General features: G+C 36.4%; 2 protein-coding genes and 1 long non-coding RNA gene across 25 annotated transcripts in view; 2 read left to right on the top strand and 1 right to left on the bottom strand.

Moving 5' to 3' along the window:
• dlg1a (discs large MAGUK scaffold protein 1a) overlaps window positions 1-9,081 on the top strand; it is a 142,390-nt gene extending 133,309 nt beyond the window's left edge. For 16 of the 23 annotated variants that reach the window (XM_066662969.1, XM_066662970.1, XM_066662974.1 and 13 more), the window contains 7 exons: window positions 2,559-2,600; window positions 3,759-3,809; window positions 4,420-4,521; window positions 4,935-5,107; window positions 5,245-5,354; window positions 6,273-6,364; window positions 7,196-9,081. In XM_066662969.1, the coding sequence (XP_066519066.1) occupies window positions 2,559-2,600; window positions 3,759-3,809; window positions 4,420-4,521; window positions 4,935-5,107; window positions 5,245-5,354; window positions 6,273-6,364; window positions 7,196-7,302 (677 nt within the window). In that variant the 3' untranslated portion in view covers window positions 7,303-9,081. The remainder of the gene's footprint in view (window positions 1-2,558; window positions 2,601-3,758; window positions 3,810-4,419; window positions 4,522-4,934; window positions 5,108-5,244; window positions 5,355-6,272; window positions 6,365-7,195) is intronic. The other 7 variants (XM_066662979.1, XM_066662988.1, XM_066662986.1 and 4 more) reach the window with 3 other exon arrangements.
• Window positions 1,472-14,621, bottom strand: LOC136690909 (uncharacterized). The gene is made up of 3 exons (XR_010801814.1): window positions 14,404-14,621; window positions 13,779-13,894; window positions 1,472-1,640 (listed from the first exon to the last, which is right to left on the bottom strand). It is a non-coding gene; the product is annotated as an uncharacterized lncRNA (long non-coding RNA).
• Window positions 14,182-24,982, top strand: meltf (melanotransferrin). The gene is made up of 16 exons (XM_066662994.1): window positions 14,182-14,444; window positions 14,556-14,710; window positions 15,487-15,586; window positions 15,841-16,029; window positions 16,200-16,350; window positions 17,424-17,491; window positions 17,586-17,770; window positions 18,607-18,772; window positions 20,466-20,617; window positions 21,028-21,124; window positions 21,413-21,607; window positions 21,767-21,920; window positions 22,108-22,175; window positions 22,280-22,467; window positions 22,740-22,932; window positions 23,275-24,982. The coding sequence occupies exons 1-16, from the start codon at window positions 14,396-14,398 to the stop codon at window positions 23,340-23,342; spliced, it is 2,178 nt and encodes a 725-aa protein (XP_066519091.1). The 5' UTR covers window positions 14,182-14,395; the 3' UTR covers window positions 23,343-24,982.
• Window positions 24,983-25,306: the final 324 nt, after the last annotated feature.

Here is a 25,306-nt window from a genome sequence, read left to right as displayed (position 1 = left end):
CTCTTACTTTTAGATGTTCAAAGAGTAAGGTATATGGAGTTAAACCAGAATAAATTGTGCAAATAAATATTGCTTAGGGTAATTTGTGAGCAGGGTTGGTGTAGAGACAAAATACATGTATTGGATGGATAGAAGGTAAATGTACTTTTATGTTTACAGGAAAATTGGATTATGTGTACTGATAGTTATGGGATATACAAGTTATATTGCAAGCACTTCAAGCATGGCTCAAATATGAGGCTTTATGGTCCAGTGTAGCCTTTTCAGGAGATGAAGTGCAAATGATAGCCATGCAGAGTTTTTAGGATTACCTGTATTTATCATGAATATTGATGAGGTGTCTGAAGAGATGATGCCTACTTGGACACATTATAAGGCTTATCTGTGTAGTTTGTATTGTACAATTTCACCATCGTTATGTTTAAAATACTTCCCCAAATTGCCCCTGTTACATTTGGCCACTTTTTTGTGCTAATGTCATATCATTTTTATGTACTGAATGCCACATCAGTAATTATTAATGTGAGGTACAATACCATTTGTTTGTGGTCACAAATTTCCTGTAGTCAAGCATCACACCTTACTTAATTCCTAATTAAATAAGAATAATCATGGCATACATATTACCTATACAGTGCAATTAACTTAATCACCTATAACTTTTTGTTGTTTCTTTATACAACAGTCAAGTGTTCTTGTTTCTGTTCTATAGTGTCTGGGACAATATAACAATTGATAAATAGCTAACCTTAGTATTGATCAGTGAACCAGTACAAAAGCACAGAGATGACCCTGACCCATAGATATGAGGGCCATTACAGTCCAGCAGTGTGATTGTTTTAACACCTGGAAAAATCAGTTTAATTTCTAGTTCAGCATCATAGTGATATTTATCACAAAAGCAAGACAAAAGATGGATTATTTTAAAGGCCAGCACAGCAAGAGTGCTTATGCACTACCAGCAAACTCTTAATTTCATCATGCATAATCAAAAGCTTATTATCATATAAAACCTGCACTGTACTACAGCATAGTCTAAATTCAATTATTATGCAGAGCTACAGTCCTAATCCTTAGTGCAGAAATTTGTTCTGTTCTGTTACAGTGTGAAAACCCTTATTATTACGATGCTTCAGGACAGTGCTGAGGCTTCTGAGACAGAGAGAAACAAATTCATTGTTTAACAGCAGCTCCACCAGCGTTTTTGACAAGACTGACATTTATGCTTCTGCTGCTCTATTTTGTTTGCATTTAAAAGACTTTTGGCCTACAGATCTCTTCACTGTGGTGTGCTTTAGTGAGAAAAAGAACATGATCAGGTTAGTTCAGGACAAATCCAAGGCAGGAATCCTTATCAGGACATTTGAAGAACATTAATGAAAGCATCACACAGCCCACCAAAAACCATCCAACGGTTTTTATTATCTATAAATTAAAAATAATTTGAAAATATATAGAAAAATAGACTGAAAACAACACCTCTTAGATCACCAAAACTGTTACTATGACATAAACAGTACTTAAAGCTTTTATCTTCCATCAGTCAGGCCCCATGCTTGCTTCAGGTCAATTCTTGTTCTTCTTCAACTTTGAGAATAGAGCTTAACACTGGTAGGTCTGAGTAAAATATATAGTAGTTTCTAAAAAAAAAATGGAAATAGACATAAAATGAGTTTGTCAACAGATCCCACATAGCCAAGATAGATACAGAGTAATTATTTATGCATGGATTAGTCTAAAGTTATACAATTTTTTGTTCTGGTTGTGAGAAACAAATTGGTATAATCAAGTTCTAAGACTTTAGTTTTGAGGTGTGGAAAAACATCCCTGCATTAAACAGGAAGAATGAAGGTATACCTCCTAAGACAAATTGACTCTGCCAGTGTGCTAAAAACATTGTATAAATCTTTTGGTTCAAAGGTTGTTTAAACATCTGAAATTTTTACATGATGACACAAGTATAAAATATGCTGTTTTTAAAATTATGCTTGTTAGAATACAGCTTTGCAGATGTCAACATTACAGTATCTACATCACATTCTGTTCACCATGTAAGGTTTTGTCGTGCAAAATATGAAAGAATAGGTGCTTATCTGTGTTAAACATGCATAACTCTAAACTTTTACATTGGAAGGGTATGGGATTTGTTTCTATATTTTTGGCCACACTGAAGCGTCTGTCTGGTGGAGTTGCTCTCTGTTTTTGAATATGCACCATGGCTGTGTTAAGACCCCCTGGGAGACCTACAAATATTGTACTGTCAAAGGCAAAACTGTAAAAAATTTATAACATCTGAGCAGTGGGGTTTTTCCCACTGCAGTGTGTCTCTGCCCTGCAAAATCAAGCCAAGCTTTCACAATTCACTTTCTAGTGGTGTGAACTTGCAGGGACAAAATGAGGGATTAAATCTGCAAGGTGCATACTGATGTTTCATGTTCTACAGGACCTTAACATTGCCATCTGCTGGTGTTTGACATAAGTGCTGTTATTTGTGTGATGCTGGGTTGGCTGTGTAGTTTTATGTTGGTGGTCCTTATATTCCCTTCTTTTGATTTCAGAGCATGTAACCTCTAATGCCAGTGATAGTGAAAGTAGCTGCCGTAAGTGTGTCCCCATTCCTTTCATCATTTTATTTTTTATTTTTTATTTTTTTGTCTTTTTATGGTGGTTTTGGGTTTGTTTCCCTTGTTTTGATTCCACTGTGTTCCCTGTCTAGCTTATTTTATACAACACACACTGTGTTTGGGATTTCCCTTTGGAATAGAATTAAAAACAAATTTCCAGTTTTAATTAATACATTAATTATTATAATTAATTAATATTAAAGAACGTTTGGTATAAAAAAAAAAACTTTCATTATAAAAGTCATTTTTAAAAAAGGTTTTAAAATTATTATTCGTTTTATATGTATATATTATTGCATTTACAATATGCAACAATACAAGCAAAACAGTTTACATTTTATTATATTTTCAGATCATAAAAGTCTGATATTGTGCTCTGCAGAGACAGTTCATTTATTTTGAAAAGATGGTAATCATGCCTTGTGAATTTGAATGTTCAGAAACTGAAATGTGTGAACTCATTTAGTTTTACACTGTGGCCTTAGTTCTAGTCTCTCACACATTTATGAGTATCTCAAATGAGATATCAAGACAAGAGTGCAAGGTACAGGAAGTTGGTACTTGGACAGAGATCCACTGCAAGGTTTTGAGAATGCTAGAAGATTCAGAACGGATATTACCTGTGTTATCAGAGAGGTGCTTGAATTAGCCAGGGAGTGTACTCTTTTATGACTGCTGTTATTGCTTGTCTGAAGCAATGCCTAATTACAGGAATGATGTGTTTCAGCAGTTTCAGACCACACACACTTCCTGACCCTTTGGCTCAGTCTCCTCTGTTCAGTCCATGGCCTGGGAGATATAATTTAGATTATTTCTAATGTGTTTCCCTACAAGCAAAGCATAAAGGCAATATTTGTTTTGTATGTGTAAGTTTTATGTAGTGTAATATATTATAGAGAAAAATGTAATTGTAAACACTAAAGAAATGCACAATTGCATTGTAGAAGAAATACAAAATTTTCTGGATCATGTTCTAAAAATATAACTAGATTTTTATTTGTTAGTAAAAAAAAAAGGCAAATTTAATCTGAAAAACTGGTCAGCTATTTTTCCCATGTAATAATTGTAGTGTGTTTCTTATTTCATTGTAAATGACTGTTTTCCTGAATTCTTCTGTTTTCTCTGCTCCACAAGGTGGACAGGAAGAGTATGTTCTGTCATATGAGACAGTCACACAGCAAGAAGGCAAGTGTCTTACAATTTACAGTTCAATGTGTTTGACACATTTTCAATGAGTCACTTATGATCGTCTGTCACCTCACCTACATGCCATTACGGAGGTATTGTTACAGTGGCTGGTGCAGTGAAAACATTAAAGAACTTTTACTCAGCTTTAAAACTGGATAGGAATAAGTAGTGAGAGGATTCCATACCAACACAGATTTAGCAAGGAGACCAGTGACTGTCATTTGGATTATTGATCTATACGATATGACCACAAAAAGTTCTAACGCAGCACTGCAGCCTTCAACCACATTATTATATATTATCATGTTGTCATCAGGGCTAGGTATCGTCTGAACCAAAAACATTGTTCAACCAAAAAAAATAAATAAATAACCCTTTTTTATTACCACCATTTTATATACTTTTTATATTCAGACACCACAAGGAAGCGAATGAGACAAAAAATGCTCTAAATTGAGTAACTTACAGAAACAGCCTTGGCCTCTGAATACCTTCAGAATGACAGTGAAAACAAATTTCTTTTTAGTTTTATGTCACCTGTTTAATTGTTTCCAAAACAATGTTTATGCATAATGAGCTCTAAAAGAAAGGTAATTCCTTTTTGCAGTGAGTTATACTCGTCCAGTGATTGTTCTTGGCCCTATGAAGGACCGGATCAATGATGACCTAATATCAGAGTTTCCTGATAAGTTTGGATCCTGTGTCCCCCGTGAGTGCTTGTCCTTATTTCTCATCACTCCTCTGACATTAAAAAACAGCATTTAATATTTAAAATTTAAAGAACAATTTTTTTAACTCCTTACTGTGACTGATGTAAATTGCATTATTTCTGAATGGTCATTCTTTTGTCATTCATTTAAAAAGCAATTTTTGCTGAAATATATTGAACATGGTCTTAAGTTTAAGATCCCCAGGGATCTTTTAAAAATTTAAAAATAAAACTCTTAAGAAATTACAGATGTAGAAATATCTCGTTAGCTTCCATGTAAGGAATTTACTTTGAATGAATAGTTAATATATGTTTATATAATCCATCAAAAGAACTGTGCAATTTTGCATATGTGCCCAGTTGTTCTTTCTTTTTTTTATTTGATCCATTACACTGATCCATTTTTGTTGCAGATACAACAAGACCAAAGCGTGACTATGAGGTAGATGGCAGAGATTATCATTTTGTCACGTCTCGGGAACAAATGGAGAAAGACATCCAGGATCACAAGTTCATAGAAGCAGGCCAGTACAACAATCATCTCTATGGAACAAGTGTACAGTCAGTGCGAGAGGTTGCTGAAAAGGTGAGGCTCATTTTGGTCCTCTTTATATGGATTTAAAATGTGTGTGGCTATCATGGCATAAATATTTCTCCCCCTTTCAAGACCCTTAATGATAATTAAATACATTTTTCTTGTTTGTTAAACCCTTCCTCATTCAGGGCAAACACTGCATCCTGGATGTCTCCGGCAATGCCATTAAACGACTCCAGCTAGCACAGCTATATCCTATTGCTGTGTTTGTCAAACCAAAATCAGTGGAAAATATTTTGTAAGTCGTCAACACTACTATTTTAACTAATTTTCTAATAACTATCCAGAGTATGATGTACAAAACCCATTTCCAAAAAAGTAGGAAAACTACAAAATGTGAATAAAAACAGAATGATGTAAACCTTATATTTCATTGAAAATAGTACAAGCACAATATTTCAAATGTAATTACTGTGGTTAAATGGCAATAGGTCAGTGACATGGTTGGATTAAAAAGAGCATCCCAAAGAAGCTTTATCTTTCAGAAGTAAAGCTGAAGAGGGGTTCACAATTCTGTGAAATATTGCTGGCAAAGAGTGCAACAATTCAACAATGAAGTTTCTCAACTTAAGATAGTTAAGAACCTGATGATTTCTTGATATGCAGCACCCAAGGCCCAAAACCAGTACTGGCTGGTTGTGATCTTTGTGATTTTGGCCCTATATTAAATATAGGCATGATTCCGTAATGGACATCACTTCATGGGCTAGGAAATACTTCAGAAAACAACTGTCTTTGAAAGCTGTTCATCTCTACATCCACAAACGCATCCTCCAGGCTAAAGAGGAGATGGACCATCTGGCTTGCTCAACATTCCGCTGTCCAGACAATGCCTTTCAGGGTGATAAATTAGCCCAGTTGCTTGCATTAATTTCAAAATTACCAAATATATCTTTTTTTTTTTGATAAATAATTAAATAAATAATAAAATCATTCTAATTTTCAACATTTAAAACGTTGTCTTTTTACTATTTTCAACTAAATATAAGGTTTAAATGATTCACACAACATTGCATTGTGTTTTATTTACAATATGCCTGGATCCCATATTTACAATATGCCATGGGTATGATCAACATTTTTGAAAATAGGGTGTGTATGATGATTAGCACTGTAGGATATTGGATTTTGATATTTCCTCTTTGGTCCTCACCAGGGAAATGAATAAAAGGGTGTCAGAGGAACAGGGCAAGAAAACATTTGACAGAGCCATGAAGCTGGAGCAAGAGTTTACAGAGCACTTCACCTGTGAGTACAGCTCTGATTTATCTGGTTTTATCCCATTTTACTAAATCTCTACTTGTGCCTTAAACCTAAACGTAGGAGAAGTTCTTTCATATCATCACTGTCCAATTAAAAACGTTTCTCAATTTTTCTAGATTTTTTGTTTACTATATTATTTGAACACAGCAACTGTCCTTCACATTGTGTGGAAATTTTGATGCATGAACCAATAGAAACCAATTTACCAGATCTGCTTGAAATAAATCTTTTTACATTCACTTCCAGTTAAGAAGGTTTTTTCCTTCTCTTGTAATGTTTTGGGAGATACATGTTTTTAATTGGACAGCGACTATATTCTTGTTTAGCAAAACTCTGCTTAATTTTGTCTACCTAGATACACTAAAATCATATTAGTCTTCAAAGAAGGCTTATTTATGGGAAGTAATTAATGCAATTTCTTTTTTTTTTATTATTATTATTACAGTATTGCGCTTAGTTTATATTGAAGTTCCAGTTGAATTAGAAGGATTAAAATTTCAATATCCCAAAACAGATTAGCCATATTTTTTTTTCTTTGATTTCTTGGTAAATTCAGCCAAAATGGCTAACCCATTTGTTAAGGCGTCAGGAGTTGTGCTTTTATTATGTTATTTATTATATGCGTTGTTAATTTAAATATAGTTCACTACTGGTTGTGAAAACTTTAGCTAAATGTTAGATCAAACATTGTTTTGAATTGTTGTGCATGATGTTGTAAATTTCTCTGACAGTGTTGCATGTATTTAATTAACACTGATTCATTGAGTTTTTGTGTAACGTGTATTAATGTATTCACTCTCTCTCTCTGTCTTCAAGCCATTGTCCAAGGGGACACTTTGGAGGAGATCTACAACCAGGTTAAACAAATCATTGAAGAACAGTCTGGACCATACATCTGGGTGCCAGCAAAGGAGAAATTGTGAGACGGCAACAGTTTCACAACGTTGTTGTTTTTTGTTTTCTTTGTATTTTATTTTATTTTTCTCTACCAAGCTGGCCTGCTGTGTAAACTGGCGTTCTGACCGCAACATAAGTTACGCTGGCATCACACTGCGCGTTTGTGGTCATCCACCTGAGCATCTCGTTCAGACTGCTACGTTGCACTCTGGTCTGGAGCTTTGGTTTTCCATCTTCCAAGGGGAAGGGGTCCGCCTAACCAGCGACTCATTGGGGAGATTAAATGGTACAGATTCCTTAATGTTTAAGGGAGGTGACTTTCTGGATGGAAAAAAGGATTTTAATGCATTATATACATTTGGGTTTCTTTTTTGCTTTGTTGTTTTTTTTTTCATATTAACAGAAGTACATGCATTCATGTGTATATTCACTTTGAGAATACATGAAGCGACACTTTGCACGTTTTAGCATTAAAGCATGTTTTGGACAGTTATTTTCTAGTTAACATTGGTTGTTCTCTAGTTTTTTTTTTCTTAGACGTGTATTTCAGCTAATTTAGCCATAGCCACAGATCTTGCTTTTGTCTCATATTCTCCCTTAAACCTTACCATAGGATCAACCCACTTATGCAACTCTCGCAACTGCACAAGGAGAGGGGCACTTTCTTTGCTATTCTGGCGCACACACACACTCACACAGACACACACACACACAATATTTTTATCAGCGATCCATGGATGTTTTAATGTGACAAAGGTGCTTTTGATGGTTGAGTTAGATTTGAGGTACAAATTAGAAAGACAAAACATGTTTTCTGTTTCTGTTTAAAATCCAGGAGACCATGTATTTTAGGACAAGAAGCTGCAATGCAAATATGAGAGATTTAACTGTACACTGAGATTTTATCTTATATTTAACCCTCAGTATACTGCCTATTTTGTTACAATAAAGCTCTATATTCAGCTTTACTTAAATTCTACAACTTCAAGAGTAATTTTCTTTATATTGTTAAACATATATGAAAAAAATATATTAAAATCTATAAATACAAATGAGAATATATTTTCCTTTACTTTCACCACCATCTTCTTACTTTTTTCTTTTATTTTTTTCAGCATTATATCACTATATTAACTTCACAGCCCTCAGTGAAGACATAACCTGAGCTCAGAGATGCTCAGAGCAGTTTCAAAATTCAGTCGTTGGCAGCTAGTTCTCCTCTGCCCTCTCTTCCATGTGAACTCTATTTTTTTCTTTCTCATATGGCATGCATGGTTTTAAAAGCAATAGTATTTATAATATGTACTTTATAATGAGTACAAGTGAGCTACAGGTCAACTTTGTGTTTTCAGCTGGAGTTGTGATAATGTCAGCGGTGTTGTGGGAAGTGAGCAGCAGAGGCTGGCTGACTGTGTCCTTCGCAGCAGTTGGACACACAGGGTGACTATAGCTGAAGTGGCGGCGGCACTCTCAAACACAAGCCTTTAATTCTCCATTGGAGGGCGCTCTCACAGAATCCACCTCCCATTCTCATATTCGGAGATGATTGTTTTATATAAGACTGCTTCTGTATCATTTAATCACAGCTTTCTAACTCATTTTGACTGGACTTTGTAAATAACCCCCAAACCTGATTCATTCCATTTGTCAAAAGAGGAGAACTGCTAATAAAAAATAAAATCACATGTTTTCATGAATGCATTATTATTTATTCTCGATATCGTTACTTCATTATGGGGTTGAAGTGCACCTACAAACTGATCATTGTTATGCAAAATTATGTATGATGAAGTCCCTGTGTATTCTCAAATCATGTATATATAATTTATATGTACATACATTATGTAAGGGTGTGTGTATATATATGTATATGAACACCTACCTTGTTTCTTCATTGTCCTTTCACTCAATTCCACTGACCATTGAGGAGCACTTTTTAGTTTCTTTGCATATTTTATCACATTTTCACCCTATTGTTCAAAGGTCAGGACAACCACCGTGCTGCAGTGATACTGATGTGGCGGTAGTGTTAGTGTGTGTGTTTTGCTTGTATGAGTGAATCAGACACAGCAGTGCTGCTCAAGTTTTTAAACCCTCAGAATCACTGCTAGACTAAGAATTGTCCACCAGTCAAAAACATTCAGCTAACAGTGTCTTGTGTCCACTGATGAATCCTAGAAGACAATGAACACAAACTGCAGCAACAGATGAGCTACTGTTTTACATCTACAAGGTGGACCAATGAGGTAGGTGTGTCTAACAACATGGACAGTGAGTGGACACAGGTTTTAAAAACTCCAGAAGCATTGCTGGGTCAGTTCCACTCACACACACACACCACTACCACTATGTGGCTGGAGCTGATAAAAAGTACAATGAGTGTAGATACAAGGTAAGTGGTTTAACTAAAATAGAATGTGTTGGTTCAGTGTCATTATTAATCCTTATATACATATAGACATCTAATCTGCAGAAAGTATCTTGCCTTTTGAAAGCAACAACACCTTTGGGCCTTTTCAAACATTTATGATGTCGTTATGAGCATGTCGTTACTTTTTCCCAACTATAAACATGGGTATGATCAGTTTATATTTCAGTGAGGCTTCCTTCCTTAAGCAAAGTCAGTACATTGTTTTATGGTTGTGTTTATTGAAGTGGAGAAGTGTTAATATTTAAAGTGTGTCTTGTGCTTGACGTTACAAAGTGTAATTGTAGGTTCACAGGGTTCATTTAATTTGCTACTGTATGTCATTGAAATGTTTAAAAAAAAAAAAACTACAAACAACTTTTGCTGTCTGAAACCACAGAGGGACTTTATAGCACATGCATAAACATCAAATAACATTTAAGGATTCATAAACTGATTATGGAAGTATTAACAACATTCCTCCAACAGACCACCGTTCACTACATATTATATAGATTCTACAAGGGCAGCACGGTGGCGCAGCAGGTACCTCAAACAATTCTATAATGGATTGCAACAGGCAGTGTACACTGATATACTCTACTGAATAGTCAATGTTTATAGTACACTGCATGTAATACAGAGCAAAAAATTTTAAATGCAATATTTCAATATTATAATTTGATATGTCGTGGAACATCATGTGCAAGCTCTCCTCGTGTGTGAAATTAGACTCAGTGGTTAAAGTGAAATGGTGGCATGGCATTTACATTGTGATGGAATCTACTGTCACACAGTAATGAGCAAATGTGCATCCAGGGGCAACTAGTCAATAGAGGGTGCTAGGGCTCCAACCTCCCCGTTAGAAATATGTATTCACTGTCCAGAGATAAACATTCCAAAAGAGTAACTATAGGAGAAGGAAACCCCTTAACTGTCAAACTAATAATCAACCAAAAATTAAAACATTTCTATAATCATTATTTGAGATATACGTATATATCCAATGTAAAATAATGGCAAATATATTCAATATATTGAGAAAAGAGAGACTCCTTTTCATTTGTGTTGCAACTGGGCAATTTTTTATGTGCCTGAGTAATGCAGAAGCACAGTCAATCATAAATAGTTGCTAAGAGAAATCATGCCTGTAGCGACATAAATTTAGCCAATCAGCAACCTCAAATCGGACATCACATGGAAGCTTTGTTTTTGGCCCCATACAGAGTCAGTTTATGGTGGAGTAAGGACACCCGACGGTTATTGGTGGTTACGTGGGGCACAGGATCTCACCTGCATCTACGTTCAATAAGATACAATAAGAGAATTTTGGTGAAGAAACAGGTCAATGAGCTATGGTCCAGACACACACACAGAGTCCAGGGTGGTTTGAGTGTTTTTTTTGTTTTTTGTTTTTTTTGTGTGTCATAATGCCATATACAGAAATTCCAAATATTGTCTTATTAGTGTATGGCTGAAAGTTGGCACCTTTATATTTTTTCAGAAAAGTTACCATTTCTCCCAGAAAATGATTGCAATTACACATGTTTTGTTATACACATGTTTATTTCCTTTGTGTGCACTGGAACAACACAAAAAGCTCCAAAAATGGGCAGGACAAAATTATTGGCACCCTCAACATAATATTTGGTTGCACACCCTTTGGGAAAAAAAGTGAAATCAATTGCTTCCTATAACCATCAACATGCTTCTTACACCTCTCAACTGGAATTTTGGACCACTCTTCTTTTGCAAATTGCTCCAGGTCTCTTATATTTGAAGGGTGCCTTCTCCCAACAGCAATTAAGATCTCTCCACAGGTGTTCAATGGGATTTAGATCCAGACTGAAAGTCTGATACTTTCAGTGCATTAAACTGGCCTAACTGTCAGAATCCTCACAATTTTTCCAGCAGTAGTAGACGGTTCTTGGCCACAGTAAGTGGTGAAAGGTACCAGACTCTCCCTAGAGAGACTGGCAATGCAAGACTAGAGAACAATTTATATAATTTAATGTATCTTGTATCGAGCACATTAAAGCTGAAATATGATTATTTTGATGACTGCTAGTCTGCTGATTTGATTTTTAAAATCAATTTAAAAATACAGATTTTCCGTGTGTTCGTTTGCATGCGTTAAATTGTACTGGGATATTTGTTAATGTGTTAAACAAATAGCCCCACCTCGAATTTGCCCAATCGTGTCACTCTGCCGCTGTGCTCCGTTCACTGGCTTGCTGCAGCTGCCCGCATCAGATTTAAAACTTTGATGCTTGCCTACAAAGTCATGAATGGCCCAGCCTCCCAACCTTATGACAGTGGTTTTAAAGGCACACTGAAAACAAGCATCAAGACTATTCTCTGTCCTGGCACATAGATAGTGAAATTAATTCTAACTGGCTGTCCAAACAGCAGACTGCAAGCGCAGATTAAAGGCCCAACTCTTTATCAATTATTTAAGTAAGTTTGAAGTATTTGTTGAAATGCATTGTATTTGCACTTATTCTGTACCAACCCTATCTCTTTCTAGCTGAGAGCACATACTGGTCATAAAATTGGAATATCATGAAAAAGTTTATTAAAGTGAAACTTGTATATTATACTCATTCATTTCATACAGACTGATATATTTCAAGTGTTTATTTCTTTTAATTTAATGATTATAACTGACAACTAATGAAAACCCCAAATTCAATATCTTAGAAATTTAGAATATTGTGAAAAGGTTCAATATTGAAGACACCGGGTCCCACACTCTAATCAGCTCATTAACTCAAAACACCTGCAAAGGCAACACATGGGTTTCAGCTGTCGCATTCCTTGTGTCAAGCCACTCTTGAACAAGAGAGAGCGTCAGAAGTGTCTCTTCTGGGCTAAAGACAAAAAGGACTGGACTGCTGCTGAGTGGTCCAAAGTTATGTTCCCTGATGAAAGTAAATTTTGCATTTCCTTTGGAAACCAAGATCCCAGACTCTGGAGGAAGAGAGGAGAGGCACAGAATCAACGTTGCTTGAGGTCCAGTGTAAATTTTCCACAGTCAGTGATGGTTTGAGGTGCCATGTCATCTGCTGGTGTTGGCCCACTGTGTTTTCTGAGGTCCAAGGTCAACGCAGCCGTCTACCAGGAAGTTTTAGAGCACTTCATGCTTCCTGCTGCTAACCAACTTTATGGAGATGCAGATTTCATTTTCCAACAGGACTTGGCATCTGCACACAGTGCCAAAGCCACCAGTACCTGGTTTAAGGACCATGGTATCCATGTTCTTAATTGGCCAGCAAACTTGCATGACCTTAACCCCATAGAAAATCTATGGGGTACTATAAAGAGGAAAATGCAATACACCAGACCCCACAGTGCAGAAGAGCTGAAGGCCACTATCAGAGCAACCTGGGCTCTCATAACACCTGAGCAGTGCCACAGACTGATCGACCCCATGCCACACTGCATTGTTGCACTAATTCAGGCAAAAGGAGCCCCAACTAAGTATTGAGTGCTGTACATGTTCATACTTTTCTCTTGGCCAGCAACTGATTTCTTTTCTAAAGATCCTTTTTTGTATTGGTCTTAAGTAATATTCTAATTTTCTGAGATACTGAATTTGGGGTTGTCATTAGTTGTCAGTTATAATTGATATACATAATAGTTGTCAGTTGTAATGAATGAGTATAATATACAAGTTTCACTTTTTGTATGGAATTACTGAAATAAAAATAAACTTTTTCATGATAATCAAATTTTATGATCAGCACCTGTAGGTATTGTTTGATATTGTACTTTTGCTGTGGTCATTCTCTATTTTACTTTGTAAGGGTCAGCACTGGTCCTGCTCTGGTAATGTATGAGGTAAAGGGTGTTTTATACGCTAACATATTTGTACTAACTTGAACACAAACTGCATGAGGTAGTGGCTGAAATCGTTCACTACCCATGTCTTCAGTGTCCACTAATAGTATTATTATTATTAATATTTACTATTGTTAATTTTGTTCATGGCAATGTGAGAATATGAAGTTCCTCTGTTGATAGCTTTGAAAATACTTTGTTTAATAGTATTGTTAAAACACTTGTAGTTTAGTCCTTGCCATTTTCACCACTTACCTCTCCGCATGCCTGCAGCTCAAAAGCCTGAGAAGCCAACAGAAGCCCAGCCTTCTAGTTGATGTGAGTGGTTATGATGTAACAAGCCCTGCCTGTCTGAATCTGCCCATTCAAGACTATTTCAAAGGTAATATGTGAACAAAGTAAAGAAAGATAATTGATTAAAAAAAATATTTTTCACTGAACAGGGTCTGTACAGAAAATGCCCATTCATGAATAAACTGTAGATTTGAGTGTAACATTAAGCACAAATGGCCACTGTAGGAGTGAATTCAGTTTTGGGGATTTTCCAGGACTGTCTCTCTCCTGTGTGACTGAGGTGGAGAGTCTGTGAGGAATGAATGCCTCTTGTGTGTGTGTGAGTGAGCGAGAGAGAGAGAGAGAGAGAGAGCGCTTCCTTTACGCGACTTCGGATGTCACTGTAGGTTTTAACTACATTAACTTACCTCATAACTGCAGACGCCTGTTCAATAGTTTACTAGCTTAAAAGTAATACATGTCGTGAAAAGCCTTTAGATGTTAGGTTCTGTGACCTGTACTTTGTCCTCTTAAAGCCAGCAGAAAGGCGTGACCGTTATAAATACGGCGGTTGAAACTTTAGAGTGCACGTAGTAGCCATGCTTACCTGGATTTTCCTCAGCTCGCTCCTTTTGCTTCCACACAGTGGTAAGAACTTCATTTTCACATGAGGGATGTTTTGAAATATATCGCTAGAAAATGGACCTTTGGAAAGAATTTCCAAAGGTGAGTTAAACATTTTATAATGTCTATCTGCAGCCTCTGGACAGAGCACTATAAGGTGGTGCACTATTTCCCCAGAAGAGCAGGCCAAGTGTTCGGCCATGTCGCAGGCCTTCAGCGGCGCGGCGGTTAGACCCATAGTGCAGTGCCGCCGTGCCGCCGGTGCAGGAGAATGTGCCCAGAAACTCTCGGTAAGTGACATATATTTATAGGTTTGACCGTTAATACCGCGTAAAACGGGCGTTTTTCCACACGTTCTTACTAAATCTTAAACTTGCGTTACTGAATAATTTTTTTGTGTGTGTATATTACAAACATTACTAAGAATATACAGTTATTAGCTGTATATTTTTGACATTCATTGAAACTCAGAGGTTTTAATATTTTCATCTTAAGATCTTTGGTTAAAAATGACAAAAAATGTTGGTACTAAAACACACACACACACACACACACACACACAATGCCTGTTTCATATTAGTTTGCAGTAAGTGCCTGAATATTAAAATAAAAAAATGTTATTTATAGTTTTTTAATGTAATATAATAAGCTTTATTGTTCTGATTTAAACTTTGAATCTATTAACATGTTTGAACCTGCGAATTAATTAACTTGGCACATAAAGTAAGGAAATTTGTGTTTGATAGATTATTTCTTTGCTGTAAAAATGCTTCTTGGCAGTAAATCTTATACTGTTTGAAAGCCTGTAAATGTAACTTTTAAATGGTGCCACATTTGTAAGGAACATGCACTGCGCCCATGATTTGGAAAAATTTCCAAACAGCTTATTTTATGTGATGGTGTGGGGCATAGAAGTATTTCCTAGTTTGTGCCAGTTTTGACATTAACAGTTTGAAATAAAGGAAAAAGTTTAGTAGCTTGATGCTTTTAATCAGCTCATGGCTTTTTAAATCTCATTAAAACTTTAAGAAACATTTTAAAACAAGGTCTGTGGTCTGTTCATTAGGAAAATGGAGTGGATGCATTTTCTGCCAGTGCCAAAGACATCTATGAGATTGGGAAGCAAGCAACATTTAAAATAGCTGCTGCAGAGTCCAGCTCTGATGGTATGAGATATTTAATACTCATGATATTTATCCCTTTATTAGTGTTATGGTAGACATGATTGTAAAGGCTTACTTTCCATTAGAACCAGTCCATTTGAATTGGCTGTCGATATACTGAGCACATTATTAATATAATAATTATTTAGCCTTCATTATCTGAAATCTTTTTATGCACAGTTGTTTCATCTTTGCATTCTGTACCTTCAGTTTTTATTAATACACATTTACACAAGAATTGATTCCTTGCTTTACAGGGGAAGAAGGAACAACGTATTATGCAGTTGCTGTGGTGAAAGCGACAAATTCAGCCATTAACATTAATAACCTGAGGGGAAAGAAGTCATGTCATACAGGCATGGGTCGTACAGCTGGCTGGAACATGCCCATCGGATATTTGATTGACAGCGGAAAGATGTCTGTAATGGGCTGTAACATACCACAAGGTTCTTTTTTTTTTAATTCAGCATATCACATTCAAGACTGTTATTCAGATTTGAATTTTTGTTTATGGTAATTAGGATACTTATCATGCAGTTAAATAATTTTCTCAGTTGTAAAAATAAATGACAAAAGAGTATAAAAAGAAACTCAAATTGTGTGCTTGGTTTTGTAGGGGTTGCTGATTTTTTTAATGCTAGCTGCATTCCTGGAGCAACAGTCGAAACACCATCCCTGTGTCAGCTTTGCCAGGGAGATGACTTTGGAAGCCATAAATGTGAGGCAAGCACCAAGGAGAAATATTACTCCTATGGGGGTGCCTTCAGGTGATTCTTTTTTCCCCACACTTTCATACAAATAATATGTTGATAAAAACCTCAGATGGAGCCTATCATACAGGACAGAGACACTTTGTTTTGTTCCCAGTTTACTGACACTGGGGCTGGAAACAAGCAAATTGTGCGGAAACATCCTCAGAATTTTATAAAAAGTGTGTTTTGATTCATATTGTGATTGTCACCTCTGGATCTGCCACACTATGCGCTCAAATAACACAACACCATACTAACCTACAGGGTCATCATGTACCTAAAACAACACCTCTACCATTCCACCTTTATAGTGCATTTCCCCAACAATTCCAAGAATTCCTTATCTACAGCCACTGACTGGAACTTTGTATCAGCTATGTTTGATAACTCCTTCACAGCAACCCTTAGTTTTGGGCCTCTAAATCCAAATTGCACAGGCTCTGAAGTGGCAGAGTTAACTACAAATGCCTTAACACTTATCTCTACCAACTTTGTATGCACCTGCTCCTCAATTTCTCTCATTTCAGCCACCATGTCTGCTTGCTTCAGCTTCTTACTTTCTAAATCTTCGTCTACAGAATGTTATTGCTGTTAAATTGCTGCAGTTTGTTACTGCAGTATGCCTTCATAATACAGATACGTTTGTGAATTCATAATGGTACTTGATAAAAGATTTGCATTATTTTGCTCACAACAATATATACATACAGTATATATACCAATATGAATTCTTTGATTCTTCAAAACAACTATCATGACTGGAATTTTCAGTGGTCAGGCAACTAACATTATACAATGTGTGATTGGATAAAGACACTCTGCCCGAAGAGATTAATATAACAAAAATATTATTTTCTGTATTTTATAAAAATGTTTACATTATTGTTTTTCTTTCAGTGCGATACAAATATTTTTCCCAACATAAAGTTTGGGCGCCCTTGGATTATTGTATTGAAATTGAATATGCCTTCTAACCAATAACAATGTGGTACTGAAAAGGCCAGTATAGCAGTAATGTGTAATAAATTGTATATTATCATGTTAACTTGATATGACTAGTTAGCTAAGATCAGTTTTTTTCTTCACAGGTGCCTGGTTGAAGATTCAGGAGAAGTGGCCTTTATTAAACATACTACCGTTGGTGACAACATAGATGGTAAGCATAGTGTCATTAGGATTATCTGAAACCATACTAAAGTCTGATAGTGCCTCCAAGTGATACAGAGCTGATAAGAACACCATTTCAATAGGTAAAGGAGGGACGTGGGCGCAGGGCCTCCGCTCTGAGGACTTCGAGCTGCTGTGTCCAGATGGAACCCGACGGCCAGTGTCAGAGTACAGGTTTTGTAATCTGGCAAGAGTGCCATCGAGAGGCATTGTGGTCCGCAGTGAAATCGCTAGCTCTGTGGTGTACTTAATGCTCAAGGAGGGACTGGTAAGAATAAAATAATACACACCCACAGTGTCTCTCAGTTCTAAACACATTTTAATGACTGCACTGTATTATATTGTTAATTTAATTATTTACCGTACCATTTACTGTCTTTTATGCTGCTCAGACCCTGTATATATATATATATCCGTGCCACCAAAAATGAGAATCATAAATATGCAAATATTTCCAATAGCAGCTTGATGTCTTACAAATTCACAATTCTCAGTAGGCCTCATTTGTTTATATAGTTTTCCTATATACACACATTGTTAAAAAAAACATTGTTGCATCCAGAAATGTTTAAGTGCAGTGATAGTCAGAAGGAAGGTTACCAGGAAAAGGGCAAAAAGTCTGTACTTAAACCCCATGCTTGTGACTATTTTAACAACTTGAATATTTATCTATTTATCATTGTTGGTTTTTTTTGTGTGTGAGTTGTACAATACAAATATTAAGTAATTTTTTTCAAGAATTGTTTGCTAGAGTTTAGTGTAAAATATGACTGTTTGGCTCTTTCATTTCTTATTTTCTTATATAGCGTAAATACCTTACACCTCTGCTCTGTTAAGTATGTTTAACATAATTGACAAAAGGTTTATGATTCAGATTCTTAAGACACTGGGTACAGACCTAGCATTGTTTTGAGAATAGATAATTAAACACAAAAACTCATTATGTAAATGATATTTCAGTACAACATATTTTGTAATAATAAGATTTGTTTGACTCCTGTTTACACTGAGAAGAGTTTTCACACCCAGATTTTTATCTAGACTGATAAACTTAAATGTACAACTGAATTGTTGAGTGAGTGGAGATGTTTTCTGTCCTTACAGCAAAGGTCTGGGTTTCCACTTTTTTCATCGGCATCTTTTAATGGTGAAAACCTGTTGTTCAGTGACAACTCAATCAAGTTTATTAAATCTAGTCATGAAGACTATATTGAGTGGATGGGTCGAAACTACTATAACATATTGAAAGCCATGGATTGCTCCAAAACGGGTTAGTAGTTTTTACTCTATTTACAACTGCTAGTGTAAATTTTGCACATCAGAAACATTAATGAATATAAAAAACATAGATGATACCTGTGTAATTACACTACATGGTTTCTGAAATAGTAGATTTACCTACATACCAATTAAGATATGTAAAAAGTAATAAACTTTGAACAACTAGATTTTATTTTGCAAATATAACCAAATTTAGAACTTTATTACTGCAGCACACTCCAAATTTCAAAATTCAAATTAGTTTTGCATGTGGAATTTTTTCCCATTCTTGCTTGATACCAGGTTTTAGCTACTTGACAGTTCGTGGTCACTTTTCTCAGATTCTTTTCTTCATGATGGGCTATAGAAAACAGATTTGGACTGCAGGCAGACCAGTCAAACACATGCACGCTGTGTCTACAAAACCACACTGTTGTAGCACATGAAGTATGAGGCCTGGCTGTGTCTTGATGAAATAATCTTTACTTCTAAGGTGTCACACATTGATGAAAGCATGTGTATCTAGATACTCAGGATACAGCAGGACACTCATGCTGTGGGCATTAATGCACCGCTATACCATGAAAGAGAAAATTATCTGACCAAAATCACATATTTCCACTGTTTTTTGGAAAACTTTGACATGAGCTCAGGTCCACAGAACCATTTTTGCATATAATAGATGTATGGCTTTCTCCTTGCATAAGACTTTCAGGTTGCATTTCTTAAGGCACAGGGAAACTGAAAAGTATTAACAGTTTTTCAAAGTGCAACTGTACTTTCTGAATGTTTTCACAATTTTATAATTGGTAGATTGTGAAAGACTAAAATTCTTTGCAAACTTGTATTATGAAATGTACTTTACTGCTCTGTCACAAGGTTTGTCACAAGGTTTTTATTCATGGTGTGCCACCAACCCATCTTTACTTTCAAAGTCTGTGCATGTGGTCCTTTTAAGCTTTATATTCACCTGCTTATTTATATGTAATTATTGAAAATGGTGTAACTTAAATATTGCGTAAACTTTTCGCCCCTGTTTCAAATTTGTTGGGAGTGTGTTGCAGACATCAAATTCTATATAATGTATACTTCCAATACAAAATTAAGGTCGTGAAAAAGCATTTTATTTCAGTAAAATGAAAAAGAATACAGTCAAATCAGATCATCAGTTTTATTTTAAAAGTTTGTTATATTGAAATGTTTTAGTCCTGTGTAAGCAAAAAACCTAAAATTAACATGAACAAATTAAGTGATGGGGCGGCACGGTGGCGCAGCAGGTAGTGTCGCAGTCACACAGCTCCAGGGGCCTGGAGGTTGTGGGTTCGTTTCCCGCTCCGGGTGACTGTCTGTGAGGAGTTGGTGTGTTCTCCCCGTGTCCGCGTGGGTTTCCTCCGGGTGCTCCGGTTTTCTCCCACAGTCCAAAAACACACGTTGGTAGGTGGATTGGCGATTCAAAAAGTGTCCGAAGGTGTGAGTGAATGTGTGTGTGTGTGTGTCTGTGTTGCCCTGTGAAGGACTGGCGCCCCCTCCAGGATGTATTCCCGCCTTGCGCCCAATGATTCCAGGCAGGCTCTGGACCCACCGCAACTCTGAATTGGATAAGCGGTTACAGATAATGAATGAATGAAATTAAGTGATACAGTCTCAGTGACTGAAAACTGTGATGGTATGCTGACAGTATTGTTGTGCCTGTTTGTTTGTAGATGTTCCTGAGTATCTTCGATGGTGTGTGCTGTCTCAGGGAGAACAGCAGAAGTGTGCAGACATGGGTGCAGCATTCCAAAAGCAAGGACTCACTCCTGAGATCAGATGTGTTTTTGGAACATCTGTGGATAACTGCATGCAGAAAATAAAGGTGATCAGTGTGTTGCAGCGCTCTGCAACTCCGAGCACTATTTAAATACTTAGTGCATCACAACATGCCACAATATATTTGACCATTTCTACATTACTTTAAAGCCATACTGAGACACAGAAAGACACAGTCAATCACACGTGGCTGGAAATGTATAAAGCCTAGGCTTATGAAGTCAGTTTGAACTTGAACAGGAGTTTTCGTGTAGAATGTTCATTGGCGCTCTCACTTTGAGGCTTAATTGTGTGAGGCTTTGGGGCACATCCGGTGTGCAGTGGCCTTGAGAAGGAGGGGAAAAATAGGAAGGACCTGACTTACTTTGAAGTCATAATAATTTCGTAAGAGCATCTCCAAAATAGCAGTTTTTTTGAGTGTATTTTTTTAATTATTATTTGTTTAATATTACACAGGAGAATGAGGCAGATGCCATCACTCTTGATGGAGGCTACATTTATACAGCAGGGAAAACATTTGGTCTGATCCCAGCTGCTGGTGAGAGCTACACAGGTTAGACCCAGCATAATTTTCACTTCTTTTATGCATGGAAATACAGTGATCTCAACTAAACCTAAAAATGCATCAGCTAGTGTTGTCTATATATTACATAACTATATATATATATATATAACTATGTGCTGGAGTGCAAAAAACAGTGTTTTATTTTCAGGCAAATTGCCATCCTGCAGTCCTTAAAAAAAAAAAAAAAAAAAAAAAAAAGCTTGAGCTTTTAAAGGCATGCAAGTATGACGTTCAGTCCTTATGACACCTCACAGAACAGGTTTCTTGCTGTTTTAGAAGATAATGATGGAAGTATCTATTATGCTGTGGCTGTGGTAAAGAAGAGCAACAGAAACATCCAGAGATTCACTGATCTGAGGGACCGGACATCCTGTCACACTGGCTATAGCAGGACTGCCGGTTGGAACATTCCTATGGCTGTGCTCATAGAGAAAGGCCTCATCAGACCTCAGCAATGTCAAGTGGCCCAAGGTTAGTAAACAGTGATCCACTCTGTTTCAGTAATATATTGTTTAATTCAAGGTGAGTTTTCCCACAATGTGGAGTTTATTGTTAACTCTGCAATTCTGCAAATGTGTGGTCTGCTGTCAGCTACGATGTTAGTGTTTGTCTGTGCATTATACCCACTAGCTGCAGGGGAATTTTTCAGAGACAGCTGTGTACCAGGTGCCAATCTGCCTGGATTTCCCAGCAACCTCTGCTCACAGTGCATTGGAGATTCCAGTGGACAAAACAAATGTGTTAAAGGACAGGATCTATATGATGGATACAATGGAGCCTTCAGGTAACTTTTATTTAATTTGTATTTTTTAAACATTTTTAAATCTTGTCTATATCTTCTTTCGTGTTGTTCCTTTATATTATTTTATAATTTATCTGAGGTTTGAGAATTAATTTTAATTATGGTACTTCAGATACAGAGATATAATTCTGTTGGTAGGTGACTGACACAACTTTTTTCAAATTTGCAGGTGTCTTGTACAAGGTGGAGGAGAGATTGCCTTTGTGAAACATTCCACTGTTTTCCAGAACTCTGATGGTAATTCATAGTGCATTTCTTCTAACTTTTGACAAAAGTATGAAATTTCCACATTTCGTGACACATTGGCTAAATACTACATCTTTGAAATGTTTTTGCTTCAGGAAATAGTGTGGAACCTTGGGCAGTTAACTTGAAATCAACAGAATTCCAGCTGCTGTGTCCTCAAGAGTCTCGTGCAGAGGTCACTCATTATAAGCAGTGCAACCTTGCTCGTGTTCCTTCACATGCTGTAATGGTTCGGCCTGACACCAACCCCCACATCATCTTTGGCCTTTTGGACAAAGCTCAGGTGTGGAATACGGTGCACTGTCACAAGCAACTAGGTGTTTTGTACTCTGCCTTTTAGGTAAAAGGGAATGGAATTTTAAGTCCCATTTTATGAAATACAGACCGGACAGCATTCACAAACAAGAAAGTGTTTCTTTTATAATATACATTCCTTTTTTTTCTTCTTCTTCTAATACTTATATAATGTAGTTATGATTAAATATTGTTTGGGCAGTGGACAGTGTTTTGATTTTTTGTTTCTCACCCTTGATGCCTGTGTTTTCCTATATTCAGAAATTCTTTGGGGTGAAATCTGACTCAGACTTCAAGATGTTTAACTCCAGTAAATATGAAGGATCAGACCTAATCTTTAAAGACTCCACTGTTAGTGTTATTGGTGTTGGAGAGAAAAAGACTTATGAGGAATGGCTTGGCCAAACCTATGTTGATGCCCTGATGGCTATGGAGTGCACGTCCTCTGCTGCAGGTAGGTTAACAAACGCTTTCTTTCTGTCTTGTACTTTTACATTTTATCTCCAAAGGTTTCAAGACACACTTGAACTGAGGAACTGATCAATATCTGAACTGACTAACACACTTGAGGCTGAATGCAATCAAGTTCTTGCTGCAGAGTTGTATAGTAAATAGTAGAGTTTGTTACTGCATTATAGCGGGGATAAATAACCTATTAATACTACTGATTTTGGAAGAAATATTGAGGAAGTGTCGTCAAACTATTAGGCATGCAGGGTATCTTTTTTTTAATGTATAGGCTCTGAACGGCACTGTTATGTGATAATTCTATGTGTTTGTGTTTATTTTTCTGCAGCACTGTCTTCTGTCACGCTGCTACTGGTGACCAGCTTGTCCATGCTCTACTCTGTTTTGGCTGTGTAGCAGGTCTCCCAGCTCTCCGAGGCTATTTCAGCTGTAATGGCCTACCCTGTCCTTCCTTTTAAACTCTTTCAATGATCAAGCTTCAGATTATAACTATGTAAGATCATTGTAATCCATTGCTGCTCTACATTTTGGGGGAGTGAGTGCTGTAGAAGAAATACTGTTCAGATGTCATCTTCCAGATTGGATACATATTGAGTTGCATTTGATTGAGAATTTTGTTCACAGGCTATATATATTGCTTACAAAAATGTTGCAGTTCTCATGTAGTTCAGAACTTGGAGGCAGTCAGGTTCAGTAATACATCTGACCCAGCAAATCAGTGTCCTGAAGAATGCTGTTGAGTGAGCTATATTCTTAAAACTTACCAATTTTACTGTTTAATGTGCTGTGCATTAATTAAACCAATATGGGATGTGCTGATATGGGTATGAGGGAGATTGCTGATATCCTGTATATTTTCATGTGTGTGTCTGGCAATGCAGAAGCCAAAGCCAATACATAAACATTTAAAAGTGTTTTAATTTATTTCTGTAGCGCTATAAAAGCAGTAAAGACATTAAAGTACAATGATTTCTTCAGAAATGACACGCATAGTATACTATCTCTGATGGCTTAATCTGGTCATACTAAAAACTATCGAACTTCCAGATGACTATAATGATTCCAGATATAAGACTAATGCTTAGGTTAATGTTGAAAAAAGGGAAATGATCAAGACCAGATTTCAGTATGCTTTTAGTTTGAGATGCTTTGTTTTTCCTTGTTTTTGCTGAGGTAGATTGACTACTTTGCAGCAATAATTTCCAGCTTTGGTGTATGTGAGAAATTTTTCCTTTCCGTTTACATGCATGCATTCATAATTACTGCAGTGATTAGATTACTGAGGGCAATTGCCATATCAGTGAATATGCTTTGCCTGTTACATGTTTGTTATAGGGTTTTCAGTGTTTTATTTACTTTTTTATTGAGACAATTGATTGCACATTCTGTATCATAAAACATGCTGTGTTTGAAACATTCCCGCTGATATTTATGAGTGTGCACTGCTGTTTACCTGAGGATTTTGAAGTAAGGTAGCATATGATTCCTTGTCATTTCAGATTCTATAGTAAATTGAGATGTTGTTTTTGCAGATAGGTCTATGTCCTACAGAAACTGAGTGGAATATATGCTTCCTATTGTTTCAGATTTTGCTGAAGCATTTGGCTCTACTGTAGCAATGAAGTAGGGCATATGCTTAATTAGAAAATTACTGGAATTAAGATCTGACAGGAAAAAATGGAAAGTGATCATTAAAAGTGATAAATCCATCTACATTTTTATTGAAATGATACTTATTGATCCAGAAAAAAAGCTATATATCAGCTTGCATTTTTCACTTATGATTATGGAGAGTATTAATATGTGTACACCTTTCAGAAATGTATTTTTGTACAATGTTCAGATACCATATCAGTGTATATGTACTGACATGTTGATGTATTTAATGAATGCTTGCTTTCTTTTTCTATTTTTTTAACAGCAATTTCTTCAATGAAATGATTGAGATGTAACTAATATTTAGTTGCCAGGCCAGTGAGTCTGCTGAAGTATTATTACATGTTGCCCAAATCGGGTTGTTTTCTGTTCCTCTAATAAACCAGCATAACAAATGTAATTGTCGTCTGAGCATTTCAAACAGGGCCCCTTGACCAGCTTTTAGACATTAATTCTTTTAGAACAGGATGCCTTGTTTGCATTATGAAATATGTAAATAATGGGGATCCCATGAGATGCAGCAGTCTAAGCATTAGCCATATCTGATCAGGAAATTGAGTTTTGCTGTTCCTCCTTCCTGACTCTGACAATTAAGTCAGAGTCAGGTGTATGTTAGCTGCAAAGTGTATTTATGTGTCCTAGTTTGAAAATATGGCTAGTTTTAGATATCTTCAGCATTGTGTGATTAAGGGAGACATAGCTAG

The sequence above is a fragment of the Hoplias malabaricus genome, chromosome 3 (genome assembly GCF_029633855.1).
Source record: "Hoplias malabaricus isolate fHopMal1 chromosome 3, fHopMal1.hap1, whole genome shotgun sequence".
Taxonomy (NCBI): Eukaryota; Metazoa; Chordata; class Actinopteri; order Characiformes; family Erythrinidae; genus Hoplias; species Hoplias malabaricus.
Note: the sequence above shows the minus strand (reverse complement) of the source record. Positions and strands in the feature narration are given on the sequence as shown.

Bases quoted from the DNA above. Each gene is read 5' to 3' on its own strand.
- meltf (XM_066662994.1), top strand. From the start codon at position 14,396: ATGCTTACCTGGATTTTCCTCAGCTCGCTCCTTTTGCTTCCACACAGT. The intron at 21,608-21,766 runs GTTAGTAAACAG...TATACCCACTAG, and splicing joins GCAATGTCAAGTGGCCCAAG to CTGCAGGGGAATTTTTCAGA. The intron at 22,468-22,739 runs GTGTGGAATACG...TCCTATATTCAG, and splicing joins GCCTTTTGGACAAAGCTCAG to AAATTCTTTGGGGTGAAATC.